At 40.9% G+C, this 19763-nt stretch overlaps 1 protein-coding gene across 1 annotated transcript in view; it reads right to left on the reverse strand.

Annotated features, from left to right (window-relative positions):
* Positions 1–19763, reverse strand: part of Gopc (golgi associated PDZ and coiled-coil motif containing) — a 44598-nt gene that overhangs the window by 18687 nt on the left and 6148 nt on the right. Inside the window, exon 2 of the mRNA XM_059272573.1 lies at positions 2584–2748. Within this exon, the coding sequence (XP_059128556.1) occupies positions 2584–2748 (165 nt within the window). The remainder of the gene's footprint in view (positions 1–2583; positions 2749–19763) is intronic.

Raw genomic sequence — 19763 nt, forward strand, 5'->3', positions numbered from 1 at the left:
TACTTTAATGAGCTAGTTACAGCGTACTAATGAATTGCAGATGCTTATGAGGCTACCACTTCCTCTTAATAATTCAAATTCCTAAAGACTCTGACAGTCTCTGAGACTTGAAATGAAGACATGTAAGCAAGCCAGCAGCCACAGGGTGTACATACCTTTAACCCTAGCACTGAGGGGACAGAGACAGGCAGATCTATGTAAGTTCAAAGACAGTCTGTCATTTAAAAAATATGCAAATAATATGATTAAGGAAACTCAAGAGAATTACTTTAAGATTTAAAGATAATTTGTAAGTTTGTTTCCTAGTTAACTTTTCTGTATTAGGTAACAAGCATAAAGTTTGTTTCACGTCTTAGACTTGCAAAAAATATATTTTCAGAAGTGGTAAAGTCATAAGTCAACTGGAATCTGATTAGCCTGAGGTAACAGGAAAGACATTAAGAATTTACATACTGTTACTGTCTAAAATAATTTCTGATAAAAATTTTAAAATGCAGTGCTTTAAAGGCTATACAATCATTTCCAAACCCACTAAAAGGTACCAACAACACATGCAATAGATGAAGGAATCAGCATGCACGCTCTCTAAATGGGAACAAGTTCAGATAGAAACTTGGGGGTAAAAACTAGGTCTGTTCAATACACCTTCAATACCCTCATGCAGGTATTTTTGCCGAAGCAGAAGTGTGAGCAAGTTACAAGACTCAAAAGTTGTCAAAAATTGATGGGCTCTGCTAACGTTGGCTGTAAGTCCCAAGTGAAAGACAAGTCTTTAGCCACAGGCAGGGAGCAAAGCACAATGGGCCCCTCTGAACTTCAGGTATCTGAACATGGGAAAACTGGCAATAACACTGTTTTCAGAGTATGACGACAGGCAATACACGGAAGACCAGAACACTTCAGCAGCACAGTAATTAAAGCATGAGAAACAACAGACTTACCAGCTCCTCCACAGAGGGGACAGACTTCAGATACAAGAAAAAAGGTTTGCAATTAGAAAACTATTGAACAAACACATTTAACTAGTGGTATTATCATTACAAGGAAAACTTCTACAGTTTGACTATCAGTTGGGTAAAGCTCATTAGCACAAATATATTTGCAAATCTATAAACAACAGTTATAATATTAGACTAAACTTTTTTAAATTAAAATTAGTTAATACAACTGGCCCACTATTTGTTTCTCTACAGCACCTGTTAAAAGTTTAGGACTTGGAGCTGGGCAGTGGTGGCACATGCCTTTGATCCCAGCACTTGGGAGGCAGAGGTAGGAGTACCTCTGTGAGTTCAAGGCCAGCCTGGTCCACAAAGTGAAATTCAGGACAGCCATGGCTACACAGAGAAACCCTGTCTCAAAAAAACCCAAAAAACTAACAAAAAGTTTAGGAACTCTTCGAATGAAAATGTAGAATGTTTCTTCATGTTAATATCACATAACTCAAATAAGAATTTATGATCTGACTTTTAAGGCGGTTAAATAAAACACTATTAACACAGATCCATAGCCCTTCAGTTTGTGAGGACTTTAGGAAAATATCAATGTTGAAGTAGATTTCAACATATCAGTACCTAAACCAGTCAAACCTGATTAAGGGCAACTAAGCCAAACTTAAACATGTTGTACACTCAGGACACCAGGAGCAGGGTTCATGGCCTGTCTCTCCCAAGCTTTACCTTTCTTACTACTGTCTCCATATAGTTAGCCAAATGTCTGGAACATGGAACGCACTCAATACATTGGTTAAATTGAAACAAGCCTTACAATTTGATTTTCTATTTAAATAGCTTGTTTTGATTAAGAGCATTCTGACTAATTAGAGTGAACTCACAACAAAACAATATATAGACACGACAATGTTCAGTGGCAGAAGAAATGCTCACACGCTACTGGGAGCTAAGAACCTCGTTGGTATTTAACTACACTGGTCCCTTCTCTGTATTACCAGCACTCCGACTTTACCAAGATATCCAGACTAACACACAGCTAGGGCTGAGCGAATGGGATGCTGGCAAGTTACTGAGGAAATTTAATGCTCTTTATGAAGGCTAACACAGTTAAGAAGAAGAATTTTTCTACCCCTCTTTAGACCCTTCCTTGTTCCTGTCTAGGCAGAGACACGAGGAAATCTCAAGGCTGGAACTCATCTGATAAAAATGGCAGAGTCCAACAGAAGCAGCTCAACCCCTAGGACATAGGAGTGGCTGCATCAGTTCTGGGATGCCTGCCTCAGGGCTAGCTGAGGAAAAAAACCAACAACACTACTCAAGAACAATCTTAATGCTACTTGGGATGTTTGCTACAGCAGCTGAATTTAACCCTGACAGACAGTAGAACAAACATTGGTTTATGTTATATCATAAATTCCCTTTAAATATATTTATACCAATATTTTAAGATAGAGAATTTTCTGTTCTATCGGGTAGCTACTGATATCATCACAGATGCTACTGGTGAACATGATGACCATAAACTTTCTATTGCCTGAATTCTCACAATGAACACAACATTTTAGGATTGTAACTCTGCTAAAAACCATCTTTACACCCTCCAAAGCACCACTGCCCACCATGGTTCACTTACCAACTTTGCCTTAATGGTGCCAGAGTCGGCACTTTGCCCAGTTTTGGCATGCAGCTGAAGCTGCGTGGAGTGCAACTGTAAAAGCTGGTCGTGGACTTCCTTCTCCAGGACAACTTTCTCCGCTTGAGTTTCTGTCAGTTCAGAGCGTAGATCGACCAGTTGTGCCTTACGGAGCAACAGGAAACAGTAAAGGCACTTAATTGTCTTTATTATTCGAGAATGACAAAAAGATAACCTTTGAAATGAAAACATAAACACTAGACAACTATTAGCTGATCAAAATACCCATCTGAAGTAACAAGAGGGCTGGCAAGATGGTCAGTGGGTAAAAGCACACACTGCTGCCTTTGATCCTCAGGACGCACATGCACACACACAAATAAACAAAATGCAATTAAAAAATTTAAACCTACCAGAAACCAAGTGTGGAAAACAGAAGTGGCAAGAGAATTCTACTAGAAGCAGTGTCTTCTAGTAATAGAGGTTACTTCCATTTAACAACCCTTTTCAAAGGCTTTTCATCATAAAGATGACTTCAGAGCTTTTGAAATCACAGAAGTGTGGGATACAGAAGTGTTCATCATCCTGTTCAGACAGTATGTGCTGTGGTGGTTCACTACCATCTTCATGTTAGTGGGGTTCTGTCTTCAACCCAGAAACGATCAGCCTACATTAGACGTCTGGAACTTTTCCCACTTGCAACATTCATTAATTCGAATGGTTTCTAGACCAAGCTGCCTTGAATCTGCTATGCAGATGAGGATGACTCTGAACTTCTGATCCTTCTGCTTCCACTTCCTGGGTGGTCAGATTAGATGTGTATTTCCATGTTCCATGTATGTGTGGCTAGGGACTGAATCCTGGTCCTCATGCATGCTTAGGCAAGCCCTCTACCAACTGAACTGTTCCCACTGCTCTTTATTTTTGAATTTCTTTTTCTTTTTTCTTTCTTTCTTTTTTTTTTTTTTCTTTTTTTGGTTTTTTGAGACAGGGTTTCTCTGTGTAGTTTTGCGCCTTTCCTGGAACTCGCTTTGGAGACCAGGCTGGCCTCGAACTCACAGAGATCCGCCTGGCTCTGCCTCCCGAGTGCTGGGATTAAAGGCGTGCGCCACCACCGCCCGGCTTATTTTTGAATTTCATTGTGTGTACTCACTGTGCGCGGCACTGTGTTACATAAGGACATTTTCACACAAGCATATATTCTATGTTGAGCTTATGCCTGCCCTCCACTTCCCTAGTTTCCCTTTTCTTACAACCCTTTCCACTGGATTTTTTACACGACCCCAGGTATGCAGGTATATAAAATAAATACACAAACATTTCCTGGTAATAAATCATATTTATTTTAAAACAATCACTAAACAATACCCAATTTATTAAAGACCAATACTAATTTGCATAATGAGGTATGTGTATTTATTTTTACATAGTTCTTGGCTGAGGATGTGATACTATAAGACATAGGAGGTATGCCTAACATGGGTCACATGCCCATGGGTCACATGTGGTTGAGGACAGCTATGAATGCAGCCCAACACAAAATGCTAAACATACTTAAAACATAAGAATTTCTTTGGAACTTGATTTCAAAGTTCTCAATTGTGAACTTCACAGGTGACAAGATGTCACGAGGTTAGCCAAACCTTAGTTAGAGCACCTTCAACATTTTTCAGAGTTGATTAATACTCTGATTGGATAGGTAACTGTCAATGCAGAGACTATGGTTCTGCATGTAGAAGTACACTTAGGGCTATTTCAGAAGCTGTTGGAAATTCTTTCCTAATCGCAAGTCAAAATTCATTTACCAATAAAAAAATTAGTAATTAAAAATACTATTATTTTTATTTATGTGTCTATGTTCCACAGATGTGCAGGTACCTGATGATGCCAGAACATATTGTATTTCTTGGAGCTGGAGTTACAGAAGGTTGTGAGCTACCTGACATGGGTGCTGGGAACTGAACTTGGGTCATCTGAAAGAGCAGCAAGTACTCTTAACCACTGAGCATCTCTGCAACCTCCAAAGTGTTTATTTATTCATTTATTTGTATGTGTGTACATGTCAGTGTGGAGTGCTGCAACATGTGGGGGGAGGTCGAGGACAATGTCGGGTTTGGTCCTCACCTTCCACCTGGAGGTAGAGCCTCTCTGTGTGCTGCTGCACTGCACATTCCGGCTATCTACCGCGGGCTTCTAGGGAATTCTCTTGTCCTTGCCTGACATCTTGTCACACATACACACACACACACACACACACACACACACACACACACACACACACACCACCGCTTTTACACTGGCTCAAGGGATCCAAACTCAAGTTGTGAGGCTTGTACAGCAAGTGCTTTTTATCTGCTGAGCCATCTCCTTGGCTCAACAATTCTATTCTGTTCTATTCCATTCCATTCATGTTATTTTTTGAGACAGGGTTTCTCTGTGTAGCAGTCCTGGCTGTCCTGGAACTCACTCTGTAGACCAGGCTGGCCTCAAACTCAAGAGATCTGCATGCCTCTACCTCCCAAGTGCCGGGATGAGAGGCATGCGCCACCACTGCCCAGTTACTTTTTTTTTAAATGAAACTAAAGTCAGAAACTCAAATACCAATTTTTGAGATCTATCATTCCAACACAATATAATCTAGGTATATACTGATCTGAGCTTTATATGCTGAAGAATGGTAACGGGAAAACCTTAAGGTTTTGTTTTCTGTAGGTAAGCTGTACATATTTGTACAAACAGAAAACTATGTATGTGGAAGAGCACTGTCATTCATAACCTGCATCTGAGCCAAGGTGCTTCAGGCACGTTCCTCCTCACTGTGGTGCAACAGTATGCACAGTGCAAACTGTACATGGACTCAGAACCAGGGCTGCCGTAAGGTTGTGTGAGGCAATACCGGCAGGTGCTGCCCGAGCACCTTGGGTTCACTATGTGTTGGAGTTTGAATCCATTTTTGGTTGCTGCACATTCAGAAGCCTTTTACTGTTCTCCAATTTCTTGAGACCCTCCCATTCAGTTACAAGACCTCATATAGGAGCCCAAATCTCATTTATGGAGATGTGGGGTTTTGGTTTTTGTCAGAAGACTACCCTTTGTACTGTGTAGCAATTATTTTAAGTGTAAACGTGCCAAGTGCTGAGACCACAGTGAACGTAAGCGTCATAGTTAACGGTTAAGTTTTCAGTTACAGCAGAGAAGCCTCTCAAGAGGGCTTATTCCATGAGAAGCTTTCTGTTTCTGCACAGCTGATAACAGTGGTTTACCACTGTGTACTGCACACAGCCCTTACGCTTGCTCTTCCCAACTAGTCAGCACCTGCACCTTTCCTTCCTATTCAACTCAAAAGACTTTGAAAATTTAATATTTAATTTAAAAATTAAAAAGTCAGAGAACTATACTGTCATAGAAAAAAAAACCATAGAAAATAATGAGTTACCTTGGCTCCAAGGAAAATCAACTTACAGTAGCAACCCTGTTGTGGCTTTCTAGAAAAATCTGCTACCATGGCGACTTTATAAATGGAAATAAAGGATTTTATAATGTTAAAAAACAGTGTTAGCAAGCCGGGCGGTGGTGGCGCACGCCTTTAATCCCAGCACTTGGGAGGCAGAGGCAGGTGGATCTTTGTGAGTTCGAGGCCAGCCTGGTCTACAAAGTGAGTTCCAGGAAAGGCGCAAAGCTACAAAAAAAAAAAAAAAAAAAAGTGTTAGCAATACTCTGTGCAAAACATTCAAAAATAAGGTCAAAACCAGAACAAGACAAAACCTTTCCAAGGTGCAGCCATTGATGCAAGCAGTTACGTTAAGATTAACAGCTTACTTAGGAGGAAGGAGGTCTTAGGGATGCCCATCTTGGCGTCATACGTCACGGTATGAAGAACACCAGGAGTGCACAGCTGAGAGCCTAGCACTGGAACTGGGAGCAGAGATATAATATCCCAACACAGAGTTACATGGAGAAGAGAATGTAGGGCCTGGGACCCGGGAAGTTACAGTCAGAGATGGTCTGAGAAGGAGAGGGAAAAAAATAGCAGGTGAGGACATCGAGTCAAAATGAGGTGGCAAAATACTGCCACATGCGATGGCTAGTGTTGATTGCTAACTTGACAGAATTAGGATTACCTGGGAGATGGACCTCTGTGTGTGTGTGTGTGTGTGTGTGTGTGTGTGTGTGTGTGTGTATGTGTGTGTGATCTTGCTTATGTTAATTCATGTGGGAGGACCCATCTTAATTGTAGGTGGAACCATTCTCCGGGTAGAGGGTCCCACACAGTATAAAACGCAGAACTCTGCAGAGCACTGCATGCAAGCATGTGCTGGTCTCTGCTCCTTACTATGGATGCAATGTGACCAGCTGTGCCACCGTGACGTCCCCACAATGATGGACTGTAGCGTCAACTGTGACACAGAAAAGACCCGTTCTTCCTCAAGCTAGCTCCTTCCTGTGTCAGGTGCCTTTATCTCAGGAGGGTTTTTATTGCTAGGCTGGTCTTGGATTCATAGAGCTGCCCCCGTCCCTGCCTCCCAGGTGCTGAGATTATAGGGGTGTGCCACCATGCATGGCTCCTGGCAGACTCCCCCCCCCCCCCCTCCCCAGACAGGGTTTCTCTGTATGTAGTCCTGGCTGTCCTGGATCTCACTCTGTAGACCAGGCTGGCCTCAAACTCACAGACATCTGCCTGCCTCTGACTCCCGAATGTTGGGGATCAAAGGCATGCGCCATCATCGCCCGGCTCTGGCAGATTATTTTATCACAGCAACAGAAAAGAAACTGAGACACTGCTCTTTCTTTGCTTCCTCCAGACACCTCCATAAACCAGGCCTTCTCATTCTCTGTTGTTGCTGTCACCGTTGGTGCCAGTAGAACTCAGGCCCTTGTGTATGTCAGGCAAACACTCTACCATCGAGCTACATCCCCAGTCCTTCCTTCCTTTTCCTAACATTCTTATTCAGGTACACCTCACTTCAGAGCAATACACAAATCACATATTGTCAAAAATAAGCATATCTCTTTAACAGCACACAATTAAAGAGCAGTCTGTTTTTGAATGTCACACAAATGCAATCATACAGGGCACATTCACTATCTGGTCTTTTGCTTCAAGAGTGCATTTAAGATTCACTTATGCTAATACTTTATTTTCATTCTATGTGATTTTCACTAAGACACAATTTGTCAATTTCTTTGACTTTCAGTGGGTACCCCTTTTGGTTACAGGTATGAAAAGGATAAAACAACCTGTCATTTGTTACATACAGAGTACACTTTCCTTGACTGTGTCTAAGAGGGAAATTCTGGGTTACAGAATGGAAACAGTTGTTTTGTGATTGATTCCAAGACCCTTACAGAAAACGGCTAATATTTACAAATAACCTATGTGCTCTACATACCTCTAGTCACCTCTAGATTACTCATGTAAATGCTATGGAAATAATTGTTACAGCATTCTTTTTTCTTTTTAAATAAACTTTTATTATCTTTTAAAAAATTGCAAAGAAATAAAAACATCACGCACCAAAATTAACCAGACTCAAAGTCTATACAACTTAAGAACTATTAGAATTGGCATTAGGGCAGAAGTTGTAAAGGTTAGTGTTACAGTGTATCATTTAGGGAATAAAGTTGAGTAGATAAAATTATTTTTACCTACATTTGACCTGTGGGGTCCCCTTTTCCCTCGAGGTCTGTTGGCCACCAGTCCATGAGGACAAAGGGGCAGACATGGCCAGAGAACTTTGTATGGCCTGTGAGCACAATGGAATAGCCTTCTGAGAGGCAGTTGCAGTGAGGCAGCTGGGCTTTATTCCAGAGTATAGGGCATATATAGGACTGGAAACGGTAAAGAGGGGTGACGGGCGGGGGGTGTCACCTAACTTGCATTAAGGGGCACACTCTTATAGCTGGATTAGCAGCAGCACAGCCCAATCAAATTAGCTAAAGCATGTCACCTAACGACCATATGGGCAACAGGGGAAGAGCATTTGTAGGGAACTGTGTCAAGGGTCACACTAGAGAGAAGTCAGGCATCCAGGCCTAGAGACATTCTCCAAATAAGACAAGGTAGAGAGCAGGAAGCCCTCTGGAGGGCAGGGGAGTGTCCTCCACATTGTCGAGCTGGAAGAGAGCTGGCAAGCCATGGTAGACTGTCACCTCTGACCAGCAGGGCCTCTCAACATTGACCTATGGTTTCTTGACTGTCCAGATGTAGAACTCTGTGTGCTAAAGCTCAGGAGAAAAGGCCCAGCACCTTTTCAAGGGATTTTAGGCATCATCATGCCCACCAAGTATGAGAGCTACGCTTCACATCTTTGTCTGTACTTGATTGCCAGTCTTTTAAATGTTAGCTATATTGATAAAGAGGTAAAGGCAGTTACCTGTGGTTTTAATTTTTTTTCCTCATTGCTCACCTTTGCATGTGTTTTACAATGAACTTTGTCTTGAAATCTTTGGCTCACATTTTTCTTTCCTTGAGTATCTCTACATATGCTACCCTATTGCCCTCCAGTATAAAACACTGCCACTAAGAATCCAATGCTAATTTTTCCCTTGGACGTGACCAAAGTATCATAGCTTTCCTATTACAGTAAAAGTAGAAATGAGAACTTGTGATCTAAGGGAAAGTGTGATGAAAGAACCTTTGTGAAAAAAATTTAACTTAAAAAAAGGGAAACTGGAATCACAAACAAAACCCAAGGGTGGACTACCCAACAAAACTAGATGTGAAGGTTTCCTCTCAAATTCCAGAGTATGGTGAGTTGAAGTAGCAGGACCTGCCCACATCTCAAGTGGAAAGATTCCTGTGTGACAGAAGGGATTCCAAGGAGCCTAGACACAAGTCACCAGCAGATGCCAAAGGGAGAGACTATCCCTTCACTGGAACACTGAAGCAGACAGGTCACAGAGGCCAGAGAAGTGCTTATAAACAACAGGAAATCGAGACAGAGTGGCATGGATGTCTCACTAACAAACATTCAAAAGGTCTGGGGATACTTTCAGGATTTTAGAAATTTTCAACCAAAGCTGCTTTTATGTGTATGAGGTAGAAAGAAAAGGTTTATTATTTATTTGTGGATGTGTGGATAGGTGGACATAAGTCATAGTCTGCCTGTAGAGGTTAGAGAACAACTTCTGGGAGTCAGGTCTTACCTTCCACCTCAATTATTAATTTCTTTATTAAGACAGGGTCTCACAGTATATCCCTAGCTGACCTGAAATCACTATGTAGATCAGGCTGGTCTCCAACTCAGGCAATATCGGCTGCCTCTGCCTCCCAAGTGCTAGAATTAAAGCCTGTCAGGTTGCCATCACCTTGTTTTGAGTAAACATATTCTGCATATCAGATATCTACATTACAATTCATACCAGCAGCAGAATTACAGTTACGAAGTAGCAACAAAATAATTTATGGTTGGGGAGTCACTATATGAAGAACAGTATTAATGAATCACAGTGATAAGAAGGTTGATAACCACTGGTTTAGACTAACACTGTGCAAAAGAAACAGCCAGACATTTGATTTAAATATTTCTGCTAACTACATTAATAAAACGGGCCAAAGAGATTGTTCAGTAAAGGTGCCTGCCACCATGCCCGACAACCTAATTTTAACCCCTGGGAGACCAACATGGTGGAAGGGGAGAACTGACATCCATATGCAATGCAAAAAAAGTGGGAGGGGGGAGGGCAGCCTCTGCTACGAAGTGAATTTAAGCTCAGCTTGGGCTACCCCAGACTCTGTCTTAAACACATGCACACACACAAGTAAAAAGGCCAGTGAAATAATTTCTGTAGTATAGTTTATTTGACATAACATATATAAATAGAATCAGTATAACACTTACTGAGATATTACACTTTTTATACCAAGTCTTTAGGTCCATTATGTAGATATCTGTGTAGCATATCTAAATCAGAATTAGCCATTTTTCAAGTACACACAATGGCCACATCATACTAGTTAGTAACTACTGATCTAGACTGTTCATTACGATGCCAAACTAGGGATAAATTTCATTATGAATTATATGCTTAAAGGGATAATACTAGCAACTGAATCATATGTAATAAACATATGTAATACATAAAATAGAGCAGTGTAACTGGAAGTTTTCCTGTGTCCTGCCTGGTCCTGCGGCTGTTTGGACCCAATTATACATATAGAGGCTTATTTTACTTACAAACTGCATGGTCTATGGCAGGCCTCTTGCTAGTTAGCTCTTATATCTTAAATTAACCCATTTTTATTCATTTAAGTTTTGCCACATCTCCCGTGGCTTTACCAGTGTTGGCATGTTGCTTTTCTTTCGGTGGTGGCTCGCGTCTCTCCCCACCTTTTTTTTCCTCTATTTGGATTTCCTGCCTTCATCAAAGCTGTCTTGCCATAAGCCAAACAGCTTTATTTATCAACCGATCAGAGCAACACATATTCATAGCATACAGAAAGACATCCCATAGCATTTCCCCTTTTCTGTCTAATCAAAAAGAAAGGTGTTAACTTTAACATAATAAAATTACATATAACAAAATAGTTATCAAGCAAGAATTATAGTTACAATATCTAGTCTTTTCGTATGTGGCAAAATTAAAGAAAAATATTCTATCATCTATCTTGGATTTGTTAGTCTAAAGTTTCATATCTAATTTATCTTTTATCATAACCAAGGAAAATTATGATTATAACTATCTAGTCTTCAACTACATCAAAGACCCCAGGATATAATATTACGCAAGTAAATAGGGAGTGCATGGTAAGTAACTTCCAAAAATTCTGGAAATGACAGAGACAGCTGCCTGCCTGGACAGTCACCCAAAGTTCCTCTGTAACGTTGGAGCATCCATCTTCAGCCTATAGGCTTAGAGTCTCACAGTTGCTTCTCTCTGTGTCCTGTAGAATGTTTGGCAGTCTCCTCTGCAAAGCAGGAACCCGAAGGACTGTTTCACCTTGTTTTAGCAAATTCAGTGGTCATTTTTCCATGGGTCCTGCATGTCCAGTCGATACATTTTGTCAAGCAGTCCAGGCAAGAACAGTTTCTTGCCTAAACGGCCATTTTGTGCCAAGAAGATAAACTCCATATGGAGTGTCTTCGATGCCCATCTTTCTCTTTGAAGTAAATCGGTGCTGCCAGGAGCAGACGTGTCTCACTGTCCAGGAAAGTCTAAGTTTTTTGTTTTTGGAGCTGAGGACTGAGCCCAGGGCCTTGCACTTGCTAGGCAAGCACTCTACCACTGAGCTAAATCCCCAACCCTGAAAGTCTAAGTTTTAAAAACATTTTAAATGCCATATCCTATAGTCTTTGAAGTGTTTGAAGATTACCTACCTAATTGAAATATATCTAGAAATATACCTAGAAAACTTAATTAACATGACTATAAGTTTGACTATCATAGAAGACTAATTATTAATCTGCATTTCTTAATTATCCATTACAATTTAAAAGAGTTACATAAACATAATATCTTAAATGAGAGTAGAAATATATATACAATATAGCAAAATTAACTTTAAATTTGTATCAATAAACTAAAATCCATAGCAATGTAAAACATTTTTAAACAAGTTGTTGCTCTTTAAAAGTAGGTTCAATAATCTACCCTTTTATCCATATCTATAGAGCAATATTTCATTTCCACCATCATCTATAAGAGTATGTAGCAGGTTTTGTTTCTCATTTTTCGGCACCAGGAATCAACTTGACCCTGCATGTATTAGACAAGCACTCTACCACCAGTCCTCAGTGACGTTTCTATCACCTTTGATAAATCTTCAACAGAAAAACCTGACCAGTACCATAAAGATGGTGGACAAACCTCATTCAACAAATTATCCACCAAAAGAAAAAGTATAAACATTTAAAACCACATCCCACTAGACAATGTTGAGCACACTTTGAAGACCGCTGTTATAAAGACATGTGAGCCTGGCCTAGAAAGTGAAACAAACAACAGAAATCCTCTGAAATTATAAGAAGAAAACAATTATTTTCATAATATATGTACTCTGAGCAATATATATAGCTTGCGTTACACCCAGCATACCCACAATGTTTAAATTCAGCAATTTAATCTACAACAACTTTTTTGTCTCTTTTCCTGCTGTTGCCTTTCCTGCTATGTTTGATTTTTTTTCTTTGCAACGTCTTCTAATGTACTTTTTCATTCTTTGCATTTCTTGTACACTGGAAGCTAGAATGAAATGCTTTTAGCCTTCTTAGTAAGAATATGGGTATGCTGTGTATTTCTTAAGTGGACATATATAGTCTAGTTCTCTTACTATGTTTTGTATTTTAATCCACAAATAGCATGATATATTAATACATGTAAAATCTGTCATTAACAAAGAGATGCAAATGCAAATTAGATCTAATTATATCCTAAAATGACAAGAAAAATGGGGCTGTGAACAGGTCTTCAAATTGAATGTGGTCTATTGCACAGGTTCAGTTAAATGAAGGAATTTCCTCTTAGTTTGCTTAACACAAAAATAAATATTGGCGGCGGTGGTGGCGCACGCCTTTAATACCCACACTTGGGAGGCAGAACCAGGCGGATCTCTGTGAGTTCAAGGCCAGCTTGGTCTACAGAACGAGTTCCAGGAAAGGCTCCAAAGCTACACAGAGAAACCCTGTCTCGAAAAAAGTAAAAAGGTAAAATAAATATTGGGGCTGGAGAGATGGCTCCGTGGTTAAGAGCACTGGTAGCTCTTCCAGTGGACACAGGTTCATTTCCCAGCATTCACAGGGTGGTTGAAACTGTCTGTACCTCCAGTTCCAGGGGATCTGACGCCCTCTTCTGGCCTTCACGGCCACCAGACACGCATAGTTCACAGACATACAAGCAGACAAAACACCCATACATACAAGATTAAAAAAAAAAAAAAAAGATGCAGGTTATCAAAATCTTCAGTCTTATTTGGTATCTAGGGAATAAGACTGTTTCAGATTTACTCTAAATTCTGTAACATATACTAACCCCTTTCTTGCTTAAAATGTAAGCATTCTGCCAAAGAAAATTTAATCATGGATAAACTTTAGGTAGTGATTTAAAATTTCTTCATACTATTTAATGGTCACCCTTTAGCATGGCAGAACTCTAGAAAGGGACCTACAAGAACACAAAGACTATGATTATTATGATTATGACAATATTTAGGTAATGCAATCAAAGCTGCATATTTTCTAAGACTACCTAGGTGCTCAGTGGTATTCCTTCCTGCATCCAATCCTGATTTCCAGGGCAGCACTGTGGAAGTACTACTATCAAGCAGGCAACCAGAGGAAAACTGTGCTTTTATCACTCTAGTATATGGTTAGTGCACCGACAATAGTCACACTCCCACAAAGCAAGCAGCTGCCTACCATATGGTAGGCAAGTATATTACCTCTACTTGTCATACTTAACTTTTTTTTTTTACAGTTAAGGAAATGGAAATCAGGATCTAAACAGCTCACCCACGACACACAGCCAAACAGGACCTGAAGCTAGTTTAAAAAAAAAAAAAAAAAACTTGAGGATCCTTTACCTCATTGTTGTAGACCATACCTTTCTCCCCTCTCAAATAAATAGGAAGCTTCTGTTGTTTTTGGTTTTCCGAGACAGGGTTTCTCTGTGTAGCCCTGGCTGTCCCGAACTCATGCTGTAGACCAGGCTGGCCTCAAACACTGAGATCTGCCTGTCTCTGCCTCCTGATTGCTGGGATTAAAGGCGTGCACCACCACTGCCTGGCATAATATGAAGCTTTTTATTCAGAACAATTTCCTTAAAGATGTTTACAAAAGAAACTGTACGCCGTAAGTTTTCCTTGCTTGTCACTACTTTTTTATTCAAAGTGAACTGGTGAACTACAGTTCTGCTTCAACTCTGTGGGTGTGGCTTGAGGGCATAAGGATTTGTCTGAGGTGTCTGTACACGGACGGATGCAGTAGTAGGTTTTCATCAAGTCCACTCCCAATTCCCTCTTCTTGTGTGTTCCTTTCTTTCATTTAATCTTTTGTTTTTCAGGTTCACTGAGTCTAGGCAGCACCGCCAGTATGTGCCTGGATGCAGGGCCATCCATGGGGGGCAAGGGTTGTAGCTGCTCAGGGTTGAATCCCTGAGGAAAACTGACTTTTCTTTTCCCGGCAGCCATGGCTTGCCAATAGCTCCTCAGTTACACTGCTCTTTTATTCTGAGCAAACAGGAAATTACTGGGACTAACTACCTAAGTCTTTCTTAGCTCTGTTCACTTGGGTCAAAGAACCCTCTCTATGATGTGTGCACATCTACCAGAGGTGGAGGAAAGGAAGAAAGAAGGAAGGAAGGAAGGAAGGAAGGAAGGAAGGAAGGAAGGAAGGAAGGAAGGAAGGAAGGGAAGTCAGGAAGGGAAGGAAAGAGAGCGAGAGATGGTGTGAGTGAATGAAAGCTAACTTTCAGTAAGGGAACAGAGAGCACTGTGAATTTTTTGTGCTTAGGCTGACCAACTTAAAAACAAAAACCAGCTGATTTCAACCTTAATTAACTCCTCAAGAGTGTTTTAAAGAAAAAGAAAACCAGTTTTTGGTGGTGGCACAGACATTAAATCTCAGCACTCTGGAGACAGAGGCAGGAGAGTCTGAGGCCAACGTGGTCTACAGAGTGAGTTCTAGGACAGCCAGAGCTGCAAAGTGAGGCCCTGCCCCCCCAAAAAACAAAACAAAACAACAACAACAAAAACCCTCCAAAACATGACATACAGATTTTCCTTGGTAGACATCTTTTCATTTTCTTACATCTGACCTGGAAGGTTCATTAAATCAACCCCAGGAAAAAGATTTTCTAGGACAGCGGTCCTCACAGGGTGGTCCTTGGATCGCCAGCGTCAGCAAAGGAAGGAAGGGCTCAGCAGACAACTCAAGGTCGATGTCACCAGGCTTCGCTCCTGTTTTCCTTCTCACAGTTTCACATCCAGCACTTAGAGCTTCAGCCCATCTGGGGTTGATCTTTTTGGGGGGCACATGGTTAGAAAACAAGCCTAACTTCTCTTCCACATGGAGTCCTCCTACCTGGCACCATTTATTGATGAAGTCTATCCTTTACCTACTATGTATTCTCGCCAGCTTTTCCAGAGTCAGCTCACTGTAAATTGGGACGGGTTCATTTCTGGGCTATTTCGGCATCCTTATGCTGCTGTTCCAGTGACTACAGTTTGGTGGATTATTTCCCTTTTTGCTTTCACAACTGCTTTGACTATTCAGGCTTTTTTGTGGTTCTACACAAATTTTAGAGTTTGGTTTTTTTGTGTGAGGAATATCAATTATACTGTGATAGGAACTGCATTAAATCTGTAGACTTCTTTGTGTAGTATCAATAGTTTAACAATATTCTTTCAACACTAAACACAAGGTATTTGTCCATTTTTTTTTGAGCCTTATTAAATTTCTTTTCTTGATTTTTTTTATTGGTATAAAACCTTAAAAGCACAGTGTGGTGGTCCCCATAAACTCATATATGGAATGTTTGTTCCCAGTTAGTGGAACCATTTGAGAAGGATTAGAAGGTGTGGCCTTGTTGGAGGAGGTGTGTCATTCCAGTTAGCTCTCTCTACCTAGCGCTTGTGATCAGATGTAAACTCTTGACCGCTGTGCCAGCTCCACTGCCTGCTGCCGCCACCCATGAAAGCTAACCCTCTGGAACTATAAACCCCCCAATACACCCTTTCTTCTGTAAGTTGCCTTGGCCATGGTGCCTCTTCACAGCAACAGAAAAGTAATTAAGACGCACAGTAGCAAAAGCAAAAATAAGTGAAGGAACTATAACACACTAAAAACAGCCAAACGAAACCCAACAACCACAGATCAGCCTACAGCGTGGAAGACTGTATGTGCAAACTATATATCTGATAGGGAAATAATATCCAAAGCACACAAGGAACTAGGGCTACTCCACCAACAACAACCAACTACCCCAGTTAAAAATGGACAAGACACCTGAGTAGACGTTTCACAAAATATTTAGAAACAGGTACATTTAAAAAAAAAAAAAAAGTGTAACAGCAGGGATCACTAGTGAACTAATAAAAATCAAATCTACAACAAAATATCGCCACCACCCCCAGTTAAAATGGTGACTATCAATGGAAATAAACCAAGAAAAACACTAGCAAGAATATGGGGGGGGGGGGGGGACAAATAGTATAGCCATCATTGAAGACAGTATGGTGTTTCCTTAAACAAACAAAGAAGCAAAACACCAAAGATACAACTACCTGCAAATTCACAATTTAGGTCTATCCAAAGGAAATGAAATTAGTACACCAAACAAACACAAACCCATATATATATATATATATATATATATATATATATATATATATATGCCTATGCTCACTGTAGCGCTATTTGTTATAGCCAAGATAAGAAATCAGCATATGGGCTGGAGCAATGGCTCAGGGGTTGAGAGTATTGCCTGCTCTTCCAGAGGTCCTGAGTTCAATTCCCAGCAACCACATGGGTGGCTCACAACCATCTATAACGAGATCCGGCATCCACTTCTGGTGTCCAGGCATATGTGCATGCAAAACACTGCATATGTGATAATCTTTTTTTAAAAAGATTTTATTTATTTATTATGTATACAGTATTCTGGCTGCATGTAGGCCTACAGGCCAGAAGAAGGCATCAGACTTCATTACAGATGATTGTGAGCCACCATGTGGTTGCTGGGAATTGAACTCAGGACCTCTGGAAGAGCGACACCTTAACTGCTGAGCTATCTCTTCAGCCCGTGACAAATAAATCTTTTGAAAAAAGACAAAAAAAAAGAAATCAGCCTAGGTACCCATTAATGGATAAAACAACAAACAAAAAAACAGTATATAAGATGTAGTACACACACACACACACACACGTACACACACACACACAGGTGTACATACACACAATGGGACAGTATTCACAAATCAAAAGAATGTTATGTGGGCAGCCCCAGCAACCAGATCAGCAGAACCCTAATCCAGTAACTGATGGAAGCAGATGCAGAGATCCACAGTAAAGCACTGGGATGAGCTCCTGGAGTCCAGTTGAAGAGAGGGAGGAAGGGTTACATGAGCAAGGGGGTTCAAGATCATGATGGGGAAATCCAGAGACAGCTGGCCTGAGCTAATGGGAGCTCATGGACTCTGGACAGACAGTTAGGGAGCCTGCACGGGACCAAACTAGGCCCTCTGCATGTGGGAGACAGTTGTGCAGCTTGGTCTGTTTGAGGGGCCCCTGGCAGTAGGATCAGGATTTATCCCTGGTGCATCAACTGGCTTTCTGGAGCCCATTCCTTATGGTGGGACACCTCACTCAGCCTTGATGGGGGGAGGGGACTGGTCCTGCCTCAACTTGATGTGTCAGGCTTTGATGACTCCCCAAGGGAGACCTTTCCCCTCTGAGGAGTGGATGGCGACATGAAGGGAGAAGAGGAGGAGGAGAGAGAGGGGGAACTGTGGTTGTTATGTAAAATTAAAAAAAGAAATGTCATGTGAAGCAACATGTGAGGTAAGCAACACGGTAAGTAAAGTAAGCCAGACAGGTAGCTGAATACTGCATGGTCTCACTCATATGTGGCCCCTAAAAAACTGTTTTCATAGAAGCAGAGGTTCAAGTGGTTACCAGGGACTTGAGGGGGGGGTGGGGGATCAGTAAAGTCTAATCACAGGTACAAAGTCATAGTTAGAGAGGAAGGATACATTCTGGAGCTCTACCGTACAGTTAGATGCCTGGGGTTAACATTGTGTATATTTCAAAAGAGCTGGAGAAGCAGTTTTTACACATTTTTACTATGAAGAAATAATAAGGGTATCAAAAATAATGCTTTTAAGTACAATAATTACATGTATGCATGCAGATGCATGCAAGCATACACGCAGACAGAACACTATACATAATAATAAATCTTAAAAAAAAAACTGGGAAAAAAAAGAGGTAAGATGTTCAAGGTCCCTATAAAGTCAATTTTATTGCATATATAATTATATGTAATTGAAAGCTATGTGAAGGAAATTAAAAGACTACTCAGTAAAGGTGCATAACCATTTTTCTGCAGTTTCAGCCATTACTAAAGCATTCTCACACATGGGACACTCTCACAGTGCAGGTCACTTTCATGATAATAAAATGTGACTTGCTTTTTCCTAAGCTAATGTCTGTACCAACAATGCAAAAGCTCTGGTAAGTAAACTGCTGGCATTTGTGCACAGGCCATGAAGGGGCAGAAACTGCACCAGTGGTTGCTACTCTCTTCACTGCAGGCATTCAGCTTTAACATGTTCCTAAACCAGGCGGTGGTGGCGCACGTCTTTAATCCCAGCACTTGGGAGGCAGAGGCAGGCGATCTCTGTAAGTTCGAGCCCAGCCTGGGCTACAGAGTGAGTTCCAGGAAAGGCTCCAAAGCTACACAGAGAGACCCTGTCTCAAAAAAAGAAAAAACAAACAAACAAACAAAAAGCCATAATGTTACTTATCCATAAAAAATTACCAATTTCTTACAAGTTTCAGTCTTTGAAAATATGTCTTTTTAACTTTCTATGTGATAAGATGGAGGCAAAGTATGCACACTGCACACCAACATATGTTATCCCGAAGAAAAAGCACCTAGGAGCGGGGTGGTGGTGGCATATCCCTTTAATCTCAGCACTAGGGAGGCAGAGGCAGGGGATCTCTGTGAGTTCGAGGCCAGCCTGGTCTACAGAGAGAATTCCAGGACAGGCTCCAAAGCTACACAGAGAAACCCTGTCTCAAAAAATAAAAATAAAAATAAATTTAAAAAAGCACCTAGGCATCTGCTTGACTTACAGACTGGACCTTTTCCTTTAAAGAACATCTTGAAATGGGAGAAGGACCACGTAGCTGAGTATGAAGATGGACACCTAATAACCCCAGCACCAAGAGGCTAAGCCAGGAAGACCACAATTAGAGGACAGCCTGGACTGCATAGTGAGACCTGTCTCAAAGACAAAATATGGAAAAAAAGGACAAACCACAGTTATTTAGATTAAAATGTGGCAGATACATTCCTGAGAATGAGTAGAACAGTATTTGTGACTAAAGATAAAACTGTAGTTTTTAAGTGAAAACTGGAATCCTGGAAAACTTGAAATCCATTATCATGAACTTGATGACTTCCCCAAATCTCGGGATTTTCTTGATGACGTGGGAAACACTAACAAATTTAATACTTAAATA

The sequence above is a fragment of the Peromyscus eremicus genome, chromosome 8b, assembly GCF_949786415.1.
Source record: "Peromyscus eremicus chromosome 8b, PerEre_H2_v1, whole genome shotgun sequence".
In the NCBI taxonomy this organism is placed as follows: domain Eukaryota; kingdom Metazoa; phylum Chordata; class Mammalia; order Rodentia; family Cricetidae; genus Peromyscus; species Peromyscus eremicus.